The sequence below is a fragment of the Fringilla coelebs genome (genome assembly GCF_963513975.1).
Source record: "Fringilla coelebs genome assembly, chromosome: 15".
Lineage (NCBI taxonomy): Eukaryota > Metazoa > Chordata > Aves > Passeriformes > Fringillidae > Fringilla > Fringilla coelebs.
Window position 1 is genome coordinate 12,779,065 of NC_140041.1, and position 20,695 is coordinate 12,799,759.

The 20,695-nt window shown below is 56.5% G+C and overlaps 1 protein-coding gene across 4 annotated transcripts; it reads right to left on the reverse strand.

Moving 5' to 3' along the window:
* Nucleotides 1-365: 365 nt before the first annotated feature.
* TNIP1 (TNFAIP3 interacting protein 1) lies at nucleotides 366-15,803 on the reverse strand. 4 transcript variants are annotated; one of them, XM_084216136.1, is made up of 17 exons: nucleotides 15,682-15,803; nucleotides 8,270-8,440; nucleotides 7,154-7,276; nucleotides 6,766-6,848; nucleotides 4,660-4,851; nucleotides 4,389-4,483; nucleotides 4,229-4,310; nucleotides 3,900-3,992; nucleotides 3,589-3,654; nucleotides 3,293-3,424; nucleotides 3,080-3,208; nucleotides 2,665-2,781; nucleotides 2,244-2,369; nucleotides 1,852-1,932; nucleotides 1,547-1,741; nucleotides 1,207-1,297; nucleotides 366-857 (listed from the first exon to the last, which is right to left on the reverse strand). In XM_084216136.1, the coding sequence occupies exons 2-17, from the start codon at nucleotides 8,400-8,402 to the stop codon at nucleotides 832-834; spliced, it is 1,764 nt and encodes a 587-aa protein (XP_084072262.1). In that variant the 5' UTR covers nucleotides 8,403-8,440; nucleotides 15,682-15,803; the 3' UTR covers nucleotides 366-831. The 4 variants fall into 4 exon arrangements, with proteins under 4 accessions (XP_084072262.1, XP_084072263.1, XP_084072261.1 ...); XM_084216137.1 differs by lacking the exon at nucleotides 15,682-15,803 and adding an exon at nucleotides 14,216-14,352 and having other exon boundaries at nucleotides 3,900-3,989; XM_084216135.1 differs by lacking the exon at nucleotides 15,682-15,803 and adding an exon at nucleotides 14,216-14,352.
* Nucleotides 15,804-20,695: the final 4,892 nt, after the last annotated feature.

Consider the following 20,695-nt stretch of genomic DNA (forward strand, 5'->3'; position numbering starts at 1 on the left):
AGCCATGCTTACAGAAACTGGGTTGTGCTTGTTTTTACCTCTCCAGACCTATTTTGTGGAGCAAGATTCACTGTGCGTAATGTCAAAGACTGTCCCCAAGGCCACTGCTGCATGGAAAGGCAGAGGGGCAGCAGGGGCTTCCCTGCCCTGGCAGAGGTGGGGGGCAGAAAAAGGGAGGGTGAGGGGCTGAGCTCAGCACACAGAGGGGGGTGGGGGCAAGCACTTGGGGCAACAGATCCTGGAGTGCCCAAGCAAGGGTCGCACTCAGTCTGTCTCCGAGCACATGGGGACCAACAGCCCTGGTATTCCTCCCTCTCCCCCTCCCCATGCAGAGACCACCCAGGAAAAAAACAGAGAGACTCAACCACACTTCAGTCCTTAAATAAATATGAAGACACCAACCACCCTCAGGTTGGGCCACGGCTGCGGCCAGCACCTGCCTGTGAGTGTGGGGTCTCCCACCACTGGGAGAGTCCCTGCTGTTACCCACTCCTCCAGGGGCTCTGCACTGGGGCAGCTCCTGGGAAACACTGGCTCCTCTTCCCTGAAGACCTGACTCAGGTCTACAGCACTGCCAGGCCAGGCCTGGCTCCTCGTGGGGAAGGGGATGGCTGCAGGGGACTGACCCCATGCTGGCTATCACCACGATGGCACCTTCAGTCCCTCCTTCATGATATCCTTGGGGGAAGGCGCTGCTGAGCCCCCCACGTGCAGCACATGTCCTTGCACAGGCATTGGCGGCCGGAGGAAGCTCCTGGACACACACACACGGGCACACACACACACCCTACTCCTCTTCCACTGGTGTCGGAGCGTGGCCGGTCCTTGGCGTTAGGGCAATCCGGGACCTGCCTGTTCTGAGACACAAGAGAGGGGTGGCACAGGGTAAGCACAGTTCTTCATTCTCACACAAGCCCCACAGGAGGGATGCCAGCTGTGGCATGGTTGTTATCCCTGAGCACCAACTGCCTTAACTCCATGAGCTGTTTGGGCTCAGCCTGACTTTAGGTGCTGTGGGGATGCTGGCAGGGATGCAGCAGGGACCAACCCCATGGCATCCCCTCAGCTGATGAGAAGTTAGGGCTAAGGGAAAATGGCCACTGCCTGGAAAGTTGTGCCCCCATCCCTCCCCCATGTGTTTAGCCAAGTGCCCCAAGTCTCAGGGTGAAGGATGGGCACCCCTGCCAGGGAGAGTCTGAGCCTTACCTAAGTCCTTGGGGACCGGTTTCACCCCGGCCACTGGTTGGGCGTTCTGGCTGCGAGCCATGGCACAGGGTGGGCGCCAGGGGTACTCAGGCTGTGGGAGGAGATGGAACAGAGACAGGGAATTACCTGCCACGTGAATCATGAGGCAGTCCTCTGACTGACTGACAGGATGTGAAGAGAAGAAGGGGGAGGAAAGGGGCTGAGCAGTCACATGCCACCAGCTGCCACATGTGCTCAGCTACCTGCTCTGGGACTCAGTGGCCCTGGAGGGCAGGGAGCCCCAGACCCACCCACATGTCACCCTTTGTTCCCCCTCCTGCTGGCACAGGTGGAGTCTCACCGGGGGAAAATGGTGGAAGTTCTGTCCTTGCGTGTGCTCGCCCGGCATGGCTGGCGGGTATCGGATCTGCTGCCACTCCTCGTAGCCGTGGTACATGGGGGGAGCCATGGGGGGACTGTACTGGTACTGGTACATGGGGCAGGCTGGGCCCAGCGGCCCCGGCCCTGGCTCAGCATGCAGCCTCTCTCCAGAAGCCTGTAAGGAGCCAGGACAGATGCTGGGGAGATCCCAAGGGCAGCCCACGACCACCCATTGCCTGCAGCCCCCAGCCCCTTTGCCCAAGGAGGGCTTCCTCCCATCCCTACCTGTTTGTGCTGTTTCAGCAGCTTCTTCAGCTTCTCCTTCTCCTCCTTCTCCCTCTGGCAATCGTCTTTGGAGGCTCGCAGCTGGGAGGAAGAGGGGTTAGTGCAGAGCCTACTCTGCCACTTCCTATCTTCATGAGTTAGGGTTGCTGAGGGACTGTCTGCATCAGTCTCCCCCCATCAGATACCCAGGAGAGGTGCAGAAAGAGGAGATTAATGAAAGGAGATTCTCTGGCAGTGACAAGCAGAAGAAAAAACCCCTGTGGCCTTCCTGTCCTTCAGCCCCTACTCTTAGGTATGTACAGGGACTGTGACACTGGGGGCGAGCATGTCTGAGACACATGAGGTTGACATGGGCTCCCAGAGTGCTGCTAGCGGCACCCAGCACTGCTCACCTGGTTGTTGGAGAGGACCAACTGCTTCTGCAGCTTTTCCAGCTGCTGCTTCAGCTCTTCCTTCTCCTCATTCATCCTCTCCCTGTCACTCCGTTCCCTCTGGAAGTCTTCCTCAAAAATTTTCACCTGGCAGGAAGGAAGAATGTGGGTGCACCTGGCTGAGGGCAGACACCTCCCCTAAGCAACCCCATCACTGTGCTGCCATTCTTGGCTCCACCAGCCATGGCAAGCCCCAAGCATGTGGCCCATGGCTGTAGTCCTTCCAGATGAATGCCTGGAGGATGCTGAGTTGGGTCCCCAACCCCCACCACCCCAGCACTGACACCTGCCCAGCTGCTGCTGGCACACAGGGCTCTTTGCTGTGGAAATTCAGGACATGTATTTCCTTGCCTGTCCCCAGTGGCTTTGTGTCCTGCCCTACCTGCTGCTTGAGTAGCTCATTCTGGGTCAGGAGCTCCTGCTGTGGCAGCTTCCCTGATGGCTCCATGGCAAAGATGGGTGGTGGAGAGGCTTGGACGTTCAGGGCCTCTTCTAGTGCCTAGAGAGAAAGAGAGGGGAGCAGGGTCAGAGAAAGTTCATTGCCCAAGATGTCCCTGGAGGACTCTGGGCATGTGCCCAGCATGGGAAGTGAGTATAGCTGGGCACAGACAAGAGGGACAACAGACCCTCATTGAACCCCCCTTCCACGGAGACCAGAGGGATGTGGTGGGCCTGACACAAGTCTCTGTCTGAGCAAGAGTGGGTTATCAGGGTCAGTTCTGGATTTGAAAGAGAGGTGAAGAGAGTGGAGAACATTAAAGACATTTTGCAGTGAGGGGTTATGCCCTGGCCCCCACCTTGTTCAGCCTCTGGATCTCCTTTTCCTGGTATTCCCGCTGCCTGGTGACCGGAGCCAGCTGCTCCTGCAGGAACCGCATCCTCTGCTGCAGGTCCCTCACCTCCATGGCCAGCCTCTCCTTCTCTGCCTGCAGGACCCAGGGTGGGGGGAGATCAGCCAGGGCAGGGCAACAGGGCTGGCAGCTCCCTGTCACCCTTCCCAAGGGACTCACCTCCTCTGTTTCTATCCGGGACTTGGCCAGGAGCAGCTTGCGGTCAAAATCCCGTTGCTTTTGCTCCCGCTCCGACTCCAGCTCAGTCACTGCCCTGCGGGCCTCAGCCAGCTCCTGGTGTAGGTCTGTGACCTGCCAGGAGGGAGTAGGGACGTTGGCCTGGAAGGACTCACACTGGGGGAAAGGAGGCACAGGCGGCCTCCAAACCTCCCTACACTATTTCCTCTGAGTCCCCACAGCCAGCACCCAGCAGGAATGTTCCTCCCAAGCACCCAGCCCTGAGCACCCAGCCCTACCTTCTGCTCGTACTTCTGCTTCATGGAGCGGAAATGCTGATCCCATTGTTTATTCACCTCCAGCAGCTGCAGGGAGAGAGGGATGGCTGAACAGGAGCCCAAATCCTGCTACGAACCAGCTGTGGTGGTCCCCAGCAGACTCCTGTCATGAAAGCACTTTGGGGACCAGCTGGATGGAAAACCCAGCTCCAGCAGTGCTTCCCTGCAGCTCTGAAGCCCTGCCCCAGTCTCTCGGTGCCATCCCAGCCCTGTGCCCACTCTGCCCACTCCCCGCCTCCTTAGTGGTGCCTCCCTCCCAGCCTGGTCCTCACCTCCCTGCGCTGATGCTCCAGGATCTTCACCTTCTTTTCCTTGGCCTCCAGCTCTTCTCTGCCCGGCGCCTTCTCCACCATGGCCCCGCTCTGCTGGACGCGCACGGGGGGGACCCTCAGGGCTTTTGTGGAGGCTGTGCCCACGGCCGGCTAAACTCGAGCCAGTTCCCCTCCCACTGCCTCCCCCATCCCCTTGAGACCCTGAGAAGTCCTGCTGGTCACACTGGGATGAACTGGGGGCTTGATTAAAATGAGGCCATCTTTGCTGATGTGTCAGCGGGCTCCCTGCCTCGTTCCCAGCCCTCTCCAAGGAGATGCTGCCTCCTCACCTGCTGCTGCTCGGCAGCTTCCCTCTTCCCACTGTCCTGGCTGCTCAGTGTTACCATCCTCCGGAGCTCCTGGTTCTCACACCTGTGGGCAGGAAGAGATGGGTTAGCAGGAAGAAGCTTCCAGGGCAGCTGTGTCCCTACCCACAGAGCCCATCCTCACCTGAGCTTCTCCAGAGCCTGGTTTCTCTGCTCCAGGTCATGTTCCAGCTTGGTGCGCAGCTCCTTGTTCTCACTGTGCAGCGTCTCACACAACGTCTGGAGGGTGAACACTGGCAGTGTGAGGACCACGGCCAGCCCTGGGCCCCCCACACCTCCCACCAAGCCATGCTAAAGACATGGCTGTCCACCTCAGGGTGGGCAGGAGGGTTTTGGTGGGAAAAAACACCAGGGGGAAAAAACCTCCATGAAGTGCCAGGCCAGCCCTCACTCACCTGCAGGAACGATGTTCTCTGCTCATTCTTGTGCACCTTGGAGGCCAAACGCTTGAGCTCAGAGGCCATGTAGCCCATGCGCACAAAGACCTGGTCCTTGCTGGCCTCCTTGGCACAGCCACTCAGCGTGTTCTCCAGCTGCTGCAGCTGGGGCAGCAGGTTGGCATCCTCGTTTGGTGGCTGCTCCAAGTCCTGGGAATGGGATCAAGCGTGGTCAGAGCAGTTAAAGGAGCATTGTAAAGTTCCTCTTAGGGCAGATCAACTTCACATCCCATCCAGGGCTGTGGTGGGGAGCTGGGTCAGCACCAAGACACTCTGAAGCACCTCTCAGTATGCTGAAAAACTGTGTCAGGTTTGTAAAGGTCTGATTCCCAGCTGCTGGATACGGCACACTGAGTCCCCGGTGGAGGAGGACATGGCAGCAGCTCATGGATTCCCTGTGCCCCTTGGCAGTCTGAGCAGAACACACTCTCAAATCACTGACAGCAATGGACGCATCTCCACCCTTGGTCTCCTCCACCTGAGCTCTTCCCATCTGCAGCAAGACTAAAAATCCCAGCTCCCGAGACTGTCCTCTCTACTTCCACCCTGGTCTGTTGCTGGAAGGGGTGGTGGTCTTACCCCAACTCCCATGTTCTCCTTCCACCTGTCCTACTTCTGTGCTCCCTGCTGCTGTGGCATGTCAGGCACCAGGAACCCGAGCCCTTTGGCAGGTGACAGCCAAGTGGGTGATGCACCGGATTTAAACAGCGGCTGGGAAAGCCCAGGTCACACCCACCAGTGTCAGGGTGTACTCTGCCCATGGGGAGTGTCCCCAGGAGGTTTATGTTCCTCTGGTGTGGTTGGTTAACTCCTCCATAGCCTAGGAGGTGCCACTGGCACAGCAGCTGGCACACATGGCACTGCTGGGAGGAGCTGGGGTTGTGCTGGCACACCTATGCCTGCTCCACTCCCAGCCCTGCTGATTCACTTGCTGCCTGTGGGAATGCCCCAGATTGCACCACAGGGCAGGCCAGTGCGCCCCTGCATCCTGACCCTGGAGTTTACGGCCCCAAACCTGCTGTGTGAGGGTGTTTGTGGGGCACAGCACAGCCAGCTCCTCCCACCCATGTCTGGTGGCAAGGGAGGCAGTGAGGACCCAAGCTGGGAGAATCCAGGTGTGAGCACATGACTTGGACTTGGCTCAGGCACCAGCAGCTGGTGGCCAAGCTGTTCTCCATCACCTCTCAGGTGCACCCCAGGAGCATCCAGTAAGACACAACCCCTCCAAGAGCCACTCTGGGCAATGAGAGCATGTCCTCTTACTGGTGCCAGCTGATGTTTATTCCCCTTGTGCTCCTCATCCTTTCTCCCCTCCATTTCAGCATAATAAAAAACAGAGCAGGACAGGATGGGGAAATGACAGTCAGGAGGGCATTCAGGTGGCAGCAAATGGAGCACAAAGAGCTTTGGCTAGGGCAGACCCCGGTCAGCAATAACAGGGCTTGGAGGCCTGGTCCTCCCACCCAGTGTAGGCACCAGCAGAACATCAGAGCATCACTGACAGCTACCTGAGTTGTCACAGCTCTTCCTGTCACTGTCATGTGGCATCTGCAGACATTATGGGTGCCCCCATATGACTGGGGCTGCTTCACTGGCCCCTTATCCAGGCCCAGCCAGGCCAGCTGTGTTTGGGGGAGGACCCTTGCCCAGTTTATCCCTCCTCTGTGTTTTGCCCAAGGACTTCCTTGACATGGGTCAGCCAGCCCTGCTGGTGCCTGCCTGGGTACAGAGCTGAAGCCCTGCACTACCCGAAACTCTTGACACTGGCTCAACTCCCTACCTGCCAACACCAAATCCTCCAGGCACAAGGGCCACTCACTGCCCTCCTGGGGAAACCCCTGCACTTCGATAGCAACAATCTCAAACTCTGAGGAGGATCCCTGCAAGGGGAGGCAGCCAGGTCAGAGCTCCCCAGGGAATGGCAGCCCAAGATGCCCATCACACAAATAGAGGGACCACCAGGAATACAGCAGGGGAGCTGACCCCTCCTTTTGCTTTAATTGAATGGACAGTGCCTTCCTCTCCAGCCATGCCAGCACCAGCTTCCACACTCAGCAGACTCACAGTGCGAGGTGATTTCTGTGCTTCCACGTCCGGCTGGGCACTGCCCGGGGCTGCCCGTGCAAAGCTGGGATCAGGGCCGACGGCTGCGGAGAAGGGAGAGGATGCAGCCATGAGCCTTTTGGAGGGCAGGGCCTCCCTCCACCCAGCACAGGGATGCAGACAGCACACCCCTGCAAGGTCAGGCTGATGGATGATTTCTACCCCAGCTATGGGGATGGGACATAAACCTCCTTTTAGAAGGGAGGATGACAGTGGTTTGATACGCTGCAGAGACGACACGGCTGCAGGGGACCTTCATTAAAGTCTCTTGCACAGCCTTTCCCTTCCCCCAAACTCAGGATTCTGAGCCATCAGGTTATTCCTCCCCCATGAGCCTCACATCTCCTACCTCCAGTCTCCACCAAGTCCTCCAAGGAAGATGATCCAATCAGCATTTTATTGTCCTTCACAAGATCCTCTGCTTTCTGCCGCAGCTTGGATGCCTCGACCTGGGACTCCTCCAGAAGCTCTCCTGTTGTGGGCAACAGAAGGATGCTCAGCCTCCTTCCCCCAGGGCCTGTCCTGCAGTAGCCCCATCCACCAGCACCAAAAACCCTATCTGGCTGGAGCAGTACCCAGAATAGTCCTTCTTCATCTGGACACAACTATTCTGGGATAAATCCAATGGCAAAGCTGGATCAGCGGCTCACTGGTTTCAGAGATCCTCATGCTGACACACAGAGGACTGGTTACAGGAGGCAGAAGGCAGCACTGTGGCTGTCCTCTGCTTCCAAGAAGAGACAAATTTAAGCCTGGGTGGTGGACTTACCGGTCCAACCTCCCCACTTTGGGGTCTGCCATGAACAATGCAATCCTCCCCTGATGGGGGGGGGGCCTGCTGTCACACCAGTGAGTCCCTGTCCCAGGTAAGGGCACGGTGACACAACGGGAATCACAAGGCAGGTGGAAATTCGGCTGCAGAAGCAGGACTCAAAGGAGGAAGCTGGCTCACAAGACAGAAAGCAAAACTGGGGGTGGGAGCAGGGGACGGCTGACAAGGAGAAGAAAGAGGGTGGCACAACTCAGCTGGAACATTTCAACACTGGCATGTTCCTGCTGCCGCAGGGAGCACTCAACATCAGGTTCCTTGAGAAACACCTGGGAAAAGCCCCAGCCCAACAGGGTTTGCAGGAGGTGGGGATTTTCATCAAAAGCAGAACTGGTCCCAGCACCCATGAACTCCAAGGAGATGTCCTTGCTTCAGCACTTGTCTTTTCTTTCCAGCCATTTATAACACCAGGAAACACCCCAGAAGTTCAGCAAAATTTTTGCTCCCTCTGCACTGCCATGTGAAAAAGCTCAAACGCCCTGCTCAACCCCTCAGGACAGGGAGAGCTTTGCTGCTGCCCCAGTGCCAAGACCCCCAGCTTCTATAAGCACCCTTCCTCAAGGAACCCCTGGCTTTGTGGGCACAGGCTGGGGTGCCCCAAAGGCAAATCTCATTCCCCTGGCACGCAGCAGTTACCGATAGACTTGATCCCTTGCATCTTCTCCTTCAGGCGGGCGTTCTCCTCCACCAGCCGCTCCAAGGCCGTGGATCCATTCTCCTCTGAGCCCCCACCGGGGTCATAGATATGATAGGGTCCTCTCCCTTCCATGCCTGCTGTTCAGTCACCTGCCTCCCAGCCAGGCATCCCTGCAAGGCAATGGAGCAGGGTGTCACCTTTCTCTAGCTCCAGATGGTGCCACGGTCCCCTGGTCCCAACCATAAGGGGGTCTAAGGTGCTGTGCTGGTGCCTCTCTGCTCGCCAGCCAGCCACAAGTGACCCAGGTCTTGTGAAGGCACTTCCCCCTCCAGCCCTGCTTGGGGAGAACGTGTGGGGTGACTCACGGCCATGAGAACTGTCACACGAGGAGGCATCACCAGCAGCCCCACTCGGGGCTGGCTCTCACCCATGCAGGGCACTGGAGTCACAGAGAAGGTTGCAACCCCTGGTTGCTGCATGCCAGGAGAGGTGGAGATGCAGCTCAGGAGCATTCACCCACACCAGAGCAAAGCTGGGCACTGTCACCAGGGCATCCTGCTCAACACATGGTATTTCTGGGGTGCATGAAGGCTTCTCAGGGGTTGTCTGGGGACAGGCAGTGTCTGCAACTCCAAAAGCCTTAACCAGCAGCTGGGGGGAGGTTTGGACAGTATAGGGGAATGAGCCCCAGGAGCCAGGCAGTGACCTACTCTGTCCTCCTGCTCAGCCAGAAAAACTGGCTGCCAGCAACATGGCTTTCTGACTTGGGCACAGGAAACATCCGGGCATGTGCTGGGCTGGGAGAAAAGCCCAAGGAGACAAAACACCCACAAGCAGGATGCTAACTGCTTTTCCAATCCCTTGCACTTGTGGGTGGCCTAAGGCCTCCCCCTTACTGAAGTATGGCCTGGGGACAGCTGGGCAGGATCCTGGCTCCAGGTCTCACCCATCTCCTAGGGGGATAAAGCAGCAGCTGTGAATCACAGCACAGCTTATCAGAACTATCCCTCCTGATGCCAGCTTGTCAGGACATGGAGCAGAGCAGCAGCTGAGAAGGTCCTGGTGCCAGCTGAAGCTGGGATGCTGCCTGGGGGCACAACAGGAGCACCCCAAAGGGCTCTTGTCCCAGCCAAGACAGCTGGTGAACAGGAGAGGGCTGAGAGGAGGCATTTAGAAAGGGGAAGGGGGTAGTCTGTACCCGAAACTGTCTCAACCTCAGACTAATGCTCATGCTCTGAGTGATCCAGGCTGATCTCCAGTTTGGATGACCTGCCTGCCAGGGAGCGGCAGGGACTTTCCAGATGACAACTGTCACCTGGCAGCACCCACAACTGGAACAGCAATTAAAGCCTGCCTCAGAGACAGGGAATTAGGCCTGGCCTCAGCAGCACTCTGCTTCTGGGAGATGCATTGGAGCCCCTAATCATCCTCCTGCTCTGTGGGTGCTGCCAAGCTCTCCACTGTCTTTGGCCCCTTTATGGGGAGCCAGTGACCCCATCCCAAGCAGCTGGAAGTGCTACTGGGAGCTGCCCAGCTGTGGTGGAGTGGGGTGAGCTGAGGAGAGGCTATTCCTGGCGCCCAGAGCAGCTGACAGGAAGCTGTGGAAGAGCCAGGGCCATTTCTGAGCTGTGGCTCCCAGCGACGGCAGCACTGTCACAGCCTTAAACAGAGGGCAGATTTGGATTAGGTATTAGGGAGAGATTCTTTACTGTGAGGGGGTGAGGCACCAGAACAGGCTTTCCAGAGCAGCTGTGGATGCCCCATCCCTAGAAGTGATCAAGGCCAGGTTGGATGGGCCCAGCACATAGCCCAGTGGGACCATCATGGCTGGGAAATGCCATCACCTGTGCCCACTCCACCTGCCTGGCTAGCCTGGCAGAGGATGGGGATGGTGTCACAGGCTGGCTGGGGACCCAAGCCTGCTTCTCACTGCTGTCCAGTCACCACATGCTGCTCCAGACCTGGGGCTCTGGGAGGAGCTGGGTACCAAACCCACCCTGAACTGACCATCCTGCACCGGGGTGAGCCCAGGTGTGTGTCAGGGAAGGTAGGAAGAGGAGGAAGAAGAGGAAAGAGCTGCCCCTTCCTGCAGTACCATCTCCCCATGTGGCTTAGAAGCAGCCTGAAATACCAGTCCTCATTCTCTTAATGCCAGACCCCAAACCTGGAGGTTTTCTGCCTTGTCCCACAGCACATGGGAGGTACCTGTCCCCTGTGACCCCTGCAGGAATCCCTCAGAGTCCAGCTGCACTGAGCACCCTGCCAAACAGCAGAGCTCACTCACAGTGACCCCATATTCTCCCAGCTGGATGGAGCCACTGCAAGCCTCTGATATTCCTTGTTCACAAGATTCTATCAAGAACTTTTCTACTCAAGGTCTGTACCCTACCAGCAAAGGGACCGCAGGAGCTGCTTTCAAACAACAGCTGCGGAGAGGAACTGGACTATCTCCAGCTGACCAAAGCACAGACCAGCCACAAATTCACAGCAAACAATAGCCAGCAAGAGGGAGGGGTTTCCACAGCATTCCAAGCCATCACTGAGGACAGGGCGGGTTTTCCTGGAGTGGAGGCACAGTTCCATTTCTGCAAGGCACTGCTGAAACAGAGAGGTCACCCTGGGGACCAGAAACCAAGTCACCGATCCCAGTCTTGGCTTGTTGTGTTTTGTTTTTTTTTTTTTTTCCTTTATGAGTTCTGACAGGTGAGATTTACAGTGAAAAATCTCATTTCAATAAAAACAAGAGTGGAGGAGAGAGGAGACCATACACCAGCACCTAGCGGTGGTTAGATACACAAAGAAAACACAACTACCACAAACTCCAGCAGAAACCACCAAACCACCAGAAGACACTTCCCTCTTTGCCAGTCAACAGTTCCTAAGGTGATCTGACAATATTTCACAGCCCTGGGGCCTGAGGGCCAGGCTTAGACCGTGGCTGCCCAGCTGCAGCTCATTGGCCCCATGCCCAGCCATTGTCAGAGACTGCCAGACGGGCACCTGTGGGCGTTGCTGGTTCCATGCGGGACACCAAGACCTTCGGGTAGCAAATTTTTATGGCAACTCAGCAAAAGTAGAGAATGAGAGTGTGAGTGGGCAGAGGAAACTCATGGGCAAAGATAAAAGCAGAGTGGTGTTTAAATAGCTGTGCTGTGGCTTGGGAGTGAGCTAGAGCTGTCACTGCTGTCACCCAGAACAACACGCACCACTGCCACAGCCATCACTGCACCAACCATGCAGAAGTGGCAGAAAGATGTGATTGCTACTTTAAAATTACTGAACACTGAAGATACCAAGGCTTAGGATGTGAAGCCTGTGCAGGAGGGGGCTGGCACTGCTGGGCGTTTGCTTTGGGCAGTGACCCCAGGGTGAGGAGCAGCCTCCCAGAGCTGCAGGCTTGGCAGCTCTTCAATTCCCATCCTGTGATGGGAACCCCCTAAGGAGAAGGGGTTTTTCCTTACTCCAGTGCAGAATATTCACAGGAAGCCTCCTCCGCACCAGGATCACAGGAGGTGAAAGCAAATCCCCGCAGGCTGCCAGCATAATGTTCCCATGACTGGGGCTGCTGGGTCCCCAGCGTGCCTCCTCAGAGGGAAAGCAAAAGCCCCTCAGACACCATGGAATGATTTTTTTTTTTTTGTTTCTTTGTTTCATCATTTTACTGGAAAAGACTGTAGCCCCCAGACTGGTTTCTTCTACACAGGGCTCCAGCAGCTTCCCAGACAAGGGAAAACCATTCCTGAACTGCTGGACTGGTCTCATTTGCAGGAAAGCAAAATTAGAGTTTGCTTTAGGAGACAGCAATAATGAGACTTTTTGGGCACTGCAGTCCACTAGGCTGGGAGAAATAAAAGAGGAGGAAAGCAGGCATTGCAAGGCTCAGGTCTCAAAGGGAAAGGTCTGAACCTCCACTTCCAGTGTGTTCCTTTCCAGCCAGTTTAGCCACAAAGACAGGGCGGGAAAGGCAAGAGCCCTACCCAAAACACAGCAGGTATTAAAGATGTCCCCCAGCCAGAAATCCCACTCTTGCCTCAAAAACCCACCTTCCAAAGAGGCTTCATGAAACAACCTGCTTCTGATGAGGCTGCTCACAAAGAAAATAAAGCATTTCCCTGGGTCTGCCAGGTTTACAAACACAGCTGACCACACACAGCTGCAGATCTCCTCGGGATGGGCTCAAGCTTCAATGCAGGCAGGACACGCAGCCAGGCATTGTGGTGGTGCTCTCCTTGCAGCACGGGGGGGATTTATGCAAGACCCTGTCTTCTGCTGCAAAGACATCTGGCTCATCCTGCCTGCTCCACTTCTCCCTGCAGAGCACAGCAGCATCATGGCTGCTTGTCACAGCACTCCAAAGCAGAACAAGGCACAGCCACCCCCCTTTCCTTGTAGCCTTTTCCTTGCTTCCAAACTACTCCTGTCCAGCTAGGTGTGCTTCAGCCGGCAACAACCAAGCCGACAGGTGATAGCAGACAGTGACACCACAAAGCTACACCAGGGAAGTGCCACCCAAAGTGCAAGAACTGCTGCTTTAAAACAAAATCTGCAATGCCACAAGAGTAGATGGTTCAGTTTCCTCCACCCACGAGAGTTTTGTACCAGCTGCTGGCAAGCAACAACCCACGGCCCTGTGCTAAATAGGTCTGCCTGGCGTAGGTCGGGCTGAAAGGGCGTCGTGGGATTTCTTGCAGAACCAGGAACGATGCCAAAGGCAGCAAAAAGCCTCTCCTGTTTTCTTCTTGCTTACTTCACCTCACCACAGAAACAGCTCTCAAGGACATGCCTGCTTGGAGACTTCCTGTCTCCAGAATTCACCCCAGTGCCCAAAGTCCAGTCTCTGGAATGCTTCAGCTGACAGTGCTCTCCATGAAATGTGTACTCCAAAAGAGCCTGTGGCAGCAGAACAGCTCCCATTCCCCCAGCTGGCGGGAATAACCCACCCAAGTGACGGGAAAAGGCTGCGTTTGACTTCTTGATACAGGGGGCAACCTGTGTGCCAGGGACGCAGGAACAGGATAGCCAAATCTCTGAGAGGATGCAGATCCCCATGAGTCCCATCTGGAGCTACTCTCACCCAAAAGCAGCAGTGACAGGCAGCATCTTTTCTGTTTTGTTTTTTTTTTCTCTCTGCCCTCCATTAGGGTCTTAGCATAGAACTGAGGGAGTGCAAAGGGGGAGATAAGCTGTGCCTCCCTCCCAACAGAGGAGGATGCTGCCATCCCTACTCCAGCTGTTCGAACCTCTGGATCAGCATCCGCTGCAGACACACACGGTTGGACCAGAGGGAAGAAGTCACAGGGAAAGGGAAACCGCACGGACAGGAGGGTCCTTGAGGCCATGGTCATCGCAGCACCCCGGGAGGGGACCCACGAAGCGGCCTTGCCCGGGGGGGATCGCAAACCAGGGACAGTCGGGAGGCAGATGCGCGGGCCCGGGGAAACGCCGGGGTTGTGCAAGGCGGGGCGAGGGAGGAGCGGGGCCGGGCACGGCAGCGCTGCGGGGCCGCCCCGGGGCACCAGCACCGCCCGGGGGGCCGGGGGACCCCCACCCGCACCCGCCGAGCCTCCGCCTCTCCCCCCGGGCACCGCCGGCAACACGGACACCCCGCCTGTCCCCCGCGGGGGGCGACGGCAGCCCCCGCCCTGCCCGGGAGAGGGGAAACTGAGGCACGGCACGATTACCGCGACAGCCCGCGACACGGGCGGCTCCGGGACAAACCCCCGGGGGACGGCGCGGCCCCAGCCCCCTCCGGGATCTCACCCCGACACCCGAGCGGCCCGAGAACCGGCCAGATACGGGCAAGGCGCAGCCCCGATGCCGGCAGTTCCCTCCGGGCCGGGCCCCTTCGCTGGGGCGGCGCGACCCCGGCGCCCGTAAGACCCCGGTGCCCCAGGCAGGGTTCCTGTCCGCGAGGGCGGCAGGGCCCCGCAGCGCTCCGAGCTCACCTGCCGTGCGCCTCACGGCGGGGCCGCCGCCCGGATGGCGATCGGGGTCGGGATCGGGGTCGGGGGTCTCGGTCCGGGTCCCTCCGCTCCGCCACCGGCACCGGGGCTGGTTCCGCCCCCGGGAAATTCCCAGCCTGACGGACAGGCGGCGCAGCCAATGGGCGCGCGGCAGGGGCTATAAAGGAGAGGGCGGGGAGCTGATGGGGATGGTGCCCGTCATGGCGGAGCCGCCGTCTCTGTGTTCTATGGGGTCCCTGGGGTTGCATGGGGGTCCCGCCCGGCTTAGTGGGACTTTGAAGGGCGGCGTCAGCCGGCCTGCGCCCTTCTTCCTGCGGGAGGTTGCGCTGGTAGGGGAGCGGCGAGGCCGAGCCCTGCAGCGGCTCCCCCAGCTCGTGCAGACACAAAATGGCGGGGCCGGGGGGGCTCCTCGCGTACCCCCTCCGTGGCTGAGGGGAGGCTGTGCTGAAGCGCTCTGGCGGCCTCGGCCCCGGGAAGGAGGAGCGTGGTGCTGCCGGCTGGCCGAGGCTGACGTTCCTTTGGGCACAGAGAATTCCCCACCGGGCCTCCAAGTTAATGTTAAATGAGGGAATTCCACCCTCTAAGCAGAGCGTGTATTCCAGGGATCCGTTTGCTGTGTGCTGCTGCTGCAGTTGTGCCGTGGTGAAGCACCGAAATCAGCCAGAGGAGCACCAAGCACAGGGAACATCTGGGTTCGCTCTGCTCTTCAGGACTCGCTCAACAGCTGCCTGATTTTCTTTCTTCCGTTGGTTTTGCCACAAGGAGAAGGTGGTGGGTTCTTATTGAATGTATGTGTAAATAAAAGCAATAAACCAGGAGTGAAGAAATAAGATGTAAGAAGCTGTGTTGCTCTTTGCCTGTACTCCTCCTTGGGTGACCTAGTGCTGGCTTCATCAAGGTCCTTCACTGGAGATTGAGCTGTTTCCAGCTGCCCCAGTCCTGGCTTCTTACTCAGCTGTATTCACACAGCTCCACCATTTCTTGGGAATTTGATGTTTTGCGTTGTAAAAATCAGAACCCCAGAAATTCTTTTCCCTCACTGCCCTTCACTGGCAGCAGAACGGCAGCCTGGCTGGGTTAGGAGAGCTCAGCCCTGATGGGACTCTGATGTGCTCTTTGTGCTTGTTGGGGATGAGAGACCAGGACCCCACACATACTTAGCATCTTCCTTTTGTTCCCTGAAAGTCTTGTTTTACCCCAATGAGAGGCCCAGTGCTGTTCTGTAAACCCTCAGAAGACCTATCTTCAAAGCTAAATGCAGTCCCACTGAACCAGAAAACACCTTGTCTATAAGTTAATGCCTCAACCTGCATGAAATAACAAAACCCTGCTTATTTTTTCTAGGAACAAAAGGGGTGGCTTGCTTTTGCAGCACCCCAAAAACTGCCTGCCTTCCCCTCGCTCCATCACGGGAAATCTCACACCGAAAAAATCATCATGCTACTCACCACGCTGGGTCCTGGAGGGGCTGGGGGGAGGGAGAGCCCTTCAGAGCAGGAGCTCTGTGCCTGCGATCCCCAAATGCAGGAAGGCTGGCCCAGCTGAGCTTACTTTTAGGCATGGAGAAGGGGAATTCCCCATGATGGAGGTCCCAGACAGCCTCTGTGTGGTTTTGATAGGGAGCCAGGCACCACTTAAAGGGCTCTCCTGTGCTGTTCCTCCCAGGGGCCCTTCATGTCAGGTATTAGTCAGCAAAAAGGGGGGGGGGGAGCTGTCGTAGAGGCTGTGATTCACTTTTGGACAACTGGAGAGCCTCGTTACATCATTTTCCTTGCCTGGTTTCTGGGCAGCTTCGCTGGGATTGCAAATGTGCATTTTCCTCAGAGTAACTGCTGCATCTGGCAAGAGGCATTGTTGTTCCACGTATATTTCCGTCTCATCCTTGTCCCTTTCTGGAGTCAGAATCGGATACATCTTCCTGGGGGAGCAGCGTAGAGCTGGGTCTGTTGATGGAGGTGCACAGGTGATGGTTTTCCTGTGTTGCAGAGAATCCCTGGAAACCATTCAGCAGGAGAACTGGTGGTCAGAACCAAGGATGGAGCCAGCTGGTGCTGGAATAAACACCAAAGCTTTAAATGTTTCTATTTTATAGAGGCTGATTCCAGCTCCCCAGCTCCTTGCCAGCAGGTAGAATTGTACCTGGCAAGGTATTTGGTCTACACTTGCCAGGTGTGAACTGCAAGGCCTGAAGAGGGCTCGGCTTTAGTCCATCTGGTTTGGGTAGCAGGAGTGTGAGTGCTGGGCAGGAGGGTGAGGAGCTGTGGGTCTGGGGTCTGCCTGCACCTGGGAACCTGTGGATGGCATGGTCTCACTCAGTGCCTCTCCACCTCTCTAGCCAGCTGCTCTTTGTGTTTTTACCTGATGTTGCCAGCTCAGGCTCAAATGCCAGCATGAATTTCACTATGAACATGAAAGGCTTTTGGTCCTGCTGGTCCTTCCTCATTCCTTTGGTCCCACCATGCTCCCAGGGGAGAAGACTCCCCTGATGGCAGCTGTGGTTTATGAGCACGCCTGTGTGGCTGTGAGGGTGTGTTCACAGCTGACATGTTGACACACTAGGGTTTTTTTTTGCTACAGAGACTTGGGTTCAGCACCTTCAGTTGCAGCTTACTAATGTGAACATGCCCTGATTGCTGCTGTGCTGTGGGAAACGGGCTGAGAAGGAGCACAGGCTGCGGATGGGGATGGTGGAACTCCCCTGTCCTCAGGTCCTGCTTGTCAGATCAGGTCTGACTTCCTTCAAGTTGATCCCACTCTGGAATGAGCAGGGTGGGCCCAGTGATGTGAATTCAAAGTGGCATTGGCCCAACAGCTCTTACTGCCCAAAAAATCCCTCTGCCCTCTGCTGCTGGGCAAACAGAGCTCACTTGAATCCTGATGGGGCCAGCCAGGACCTGGCTGTCATGGGTGGCTGTGCCTGGAGCTGGTCCTGGAGCAAGGCAGGAGCAGAAGAGGCAGGGGATGCAGCTGGTTTGGCCCAGCATTCCTGGGCTCAGCTCTGCATGGGGGCAGGTGATGGATCCCTCTCAGATCAGCAGCTGGGAGCTGCCGTTTGTGCAGTGCTGGTGGGATATGTCCCGGTGCTCCGGCAGCGAAAGGAAGCAGGAGGCCGACAGTGACGCTGTGAGAGTGGGGAGGAAGCTCTGGCTGCAGGAGGGGATTTCCAGAACATTGTGATCTGCTGCTTATGCAAATCAGAAACTCAAATTAACCTGGCAGGATGGGAGGGCTCTGGGATGGAGGGCAAAGGAGAGGCAGGGGAGGGAGCCTGGGATAGTTGGCTGCTGGGAGGGCAGAAGGGAGTGTGGAAGGGATCAAGATAGGAGAGAAGGGACGTATTGGAGAACATTCCTGCTACACCAAGCCTCTGAAGTACCTTGCCTTCATGGGGGGCTGGATCACACCCTGGCTTTCCAGGGATGCTGCACTGCTTTACCCTCTCACTGAATAAGGGCTCCCTTCTTCCTCTGCCTCTGGCATATGAGGCCAGACTCTGTCACCCATTTCACAAGAGATCACCACTTCCTGCCATCCTCTCCCTCCCTCACAGTCAGCAGGGATGGGTTGTGGTGGGACCTGGTGCAGTCCCATAGTGGGGCCAAAAACTGTGGGAACCAGGTGTGGGATTGCTCAGAGAATTTCCTTGCATGACTTAAGCTTTGAATAATTTGGAATCTCATTGTACAAAACCAGCAATAGGCACAGAGGGGATTTTCCCCTCTTCCTCTCTCCCCAGGCCGTGTCTCATCCAGTTGGCAATGCCTGAGGACAGGGCAGTCATCATGTCCTATAGAGCTGCCCCAGAGATATAGGAACAGTCCTGGAAGGCTCAGCTGTTTTCCCAGCCCCAGCTCGCCACCTCCCAAGGCTGAAGGCTGGGTTTCTCCCTTCAGAGGGAGGAGAGGATGGCAGGTGGGATGGAAGTGCCTTGCATTGTTTGAAGATTTAGGCCAGCATCCCGTCTGCCTCTGTGGCTCCTCCTCTCCAGGGGCTGGCAGCAAAGAGGATCTTTAGTGGCTGACTCAGAGCAGAGGTCCGGCCCTCTCTGCGCAGTAAACATGGGCTCGTGGGGTTTTCTGGATGTTGCAACCTGTGAAATCTGGCCTTGGCTTTGCCTGGAAGCAAGCCCTTGCCCCCGACATTGCTGGTCAATGTGCAAAGTGTAAATCCCAGGCTCTTCCCTGCAGTACCCCTGAAAGCTAAAGTGTGGATGGCCAGCACAGACCTGCCTCCAGCCCTTACCCTGCTCACAGCCTTGCTGATTTTCCCCCCTTCCTTTCCTAGCCTTCCTTGAAATGCTCACCTCCTTGTTGATCTCACGGGTTAGGCATGAGGTTTGTCACTGACTGCCCTTGGATTGGGTGGGTTGGAGCCAGTGCAGGGAGCAGAGGTGTTCATGGACAGTGGTGCTATGAAGTGTATTTGCTCTGGAGACTGGGGTGCAACAGGGATAGGGATGAAGCTGGTTTATGATTGAGTCCCAGAGGCCATGCTAGTGCTTCCCAAGATCCCATCACCCTCCTGGCACTGCCTTAGGATAGGGAACTCTGCTGAGCTCAGGCCAGTTTGTGGTTCTTTGTAGGGCAGACCCAACCCCAGCATGGGGCAGATGCTGAAATATCCTGTGCTCAAATGGGGTATTGACTGTGCTGAGTATTTGCAGCAATTAAAATACCACCAGCTGTTTTCTCCTCCAGCTGAAACAGCAGCTGCTGCAGGAGATGGATTATTATGGCACTGGGGCAAGACAAAGGATTTTTGGCTGCAGGACTTTTCCAGAAGAGGGAGTTGTTCAAGAAGGAAACCCCATCTCACTCTTCCTTCCTGTGCCCAAACATTGTGCGACTCTGTTATCTTGTCTGCATTGTAGGAGCAGCCTGCAGCAGGCACCAGGGAAATTCCTGGCCTTGGGAACAGTGTGCTCTGGTCAGGCAGTCCTCCTGGTGGTGGCATCACCCTGAGCTGGGCTGGGGACTGGCCCTGAGGGGCTGACTTTTGGTCCTGTGCCACTCCGAGACATCCAGGCTGTGGGTGGTGAATGGCCAGGGCCATTGATGTATAGAAATCGTGGTACAGTCAGAAAATTCACTGGAGTGATTACACCTGGAACATACCCCCTGTACAAACCCCTCGAGTGTGTTTTGGCTACAAGAATGAAGCAGATGATGGCTCATGTGTCATGGCCCTGTGTTAACACTGAGCAGGGTTTCCCCCTGCCCTGGAGGAACAGGGCTCCACTGCCCCAAATCTGGCTCTCCCAGGGGTGATGGGCTGTCACCCAAGCCTCAGAACTTCCTTAGGCCTTCCTCACTCCTGAGCCCTCTTCCCAGCTGCAGGGAGGCAGCCAGCTCTGCTCCCTGCAGTCTCTGTGCCACCCTCATCTCCAGAAGGCTCTGCTGCAAAGCTCGGAGCTGCAGCGCAGAGCCGCAGGAAGAGACAGGTAGATGAAGGTTGGGGTTACATCCTCCCTTCAAAACAACTTGTGCAGCTGCTCAGTCTTTGCAGCAGGTTCCAGGCCAAGCAGGTGACCTGTAGGCTGCTGCAGGTGTGGGGTATGTTGAGCCCCCCAGATGCTGTCTGGACAGGGATGCCCAATCCTACTTATACACAGAGACTAGACAGAGGAACCCAGGTCTCTATGGGGAGTATGGGGAGGGTGAAAAAGCTTCAAGCAGACTGTTTTCCACCAAGAAAGGTTATTTTGTTACAAGGGGATGTTTTACAGGAAGGCATCAAGGGAGTTTTTAGTGGGATAATACCCAGCTGAGTTGTTTCAGCTTCCCTGGTTTGTCTCTACATGTTGCTGCTTCTTGACCTCAGCTGGTTTTGAAGTGTTGTAATAATATTGTGTTATTATTCCTAACACTGCTTTGATATTTTGAAGGTGAAGCTTTCCTCACCCAGCTGTTCTGAGGAAGACTAGGGTATTCACAACTTTTTGTTCTGACTTGGAAACAATTGAAAGTGCTGGAATTTCCCGCTTTTGGAAATTCCAGTTCTTTTCTCCCGAGTGTTGGGGGAAGTGCAAACAAACTGTTTGGGGGTGTAGCCTCTATGGCATGTGCCTTTCTACTGCTTCTTCGGCAGCTTGAAAGCACAGGAAACCGCGTGCAAGGACGGGTGGATGCCATCAAGTCTGATTTGTATCTCTGGTTTATGAAAGCATCATCCACACAACGGCTTGAACCCTGCCGGGGATTTTCAGAGGCATGAAGTGAAGCCCGTGGTGAAGTCCCTGCACTGCTGCCAGCCCCACATGCATTTTCAGCCCCTTTCTCAGCAGAAGCGTTGCTCAGAGAGGTTTTGTGGTGTCTTCAGGGCCCTCCCTGGAGCTGGGCTCTAACCCGAGTTTGCCTATGGGAGCAAGGAGACACCAAGGCTTCCCAGTCCCACCCAAACCTGCCCCAGTAAGTCAACTGCTCTCGCCCCAGGGTCAGCAACAGTGAGGTTTTATTTATCAGA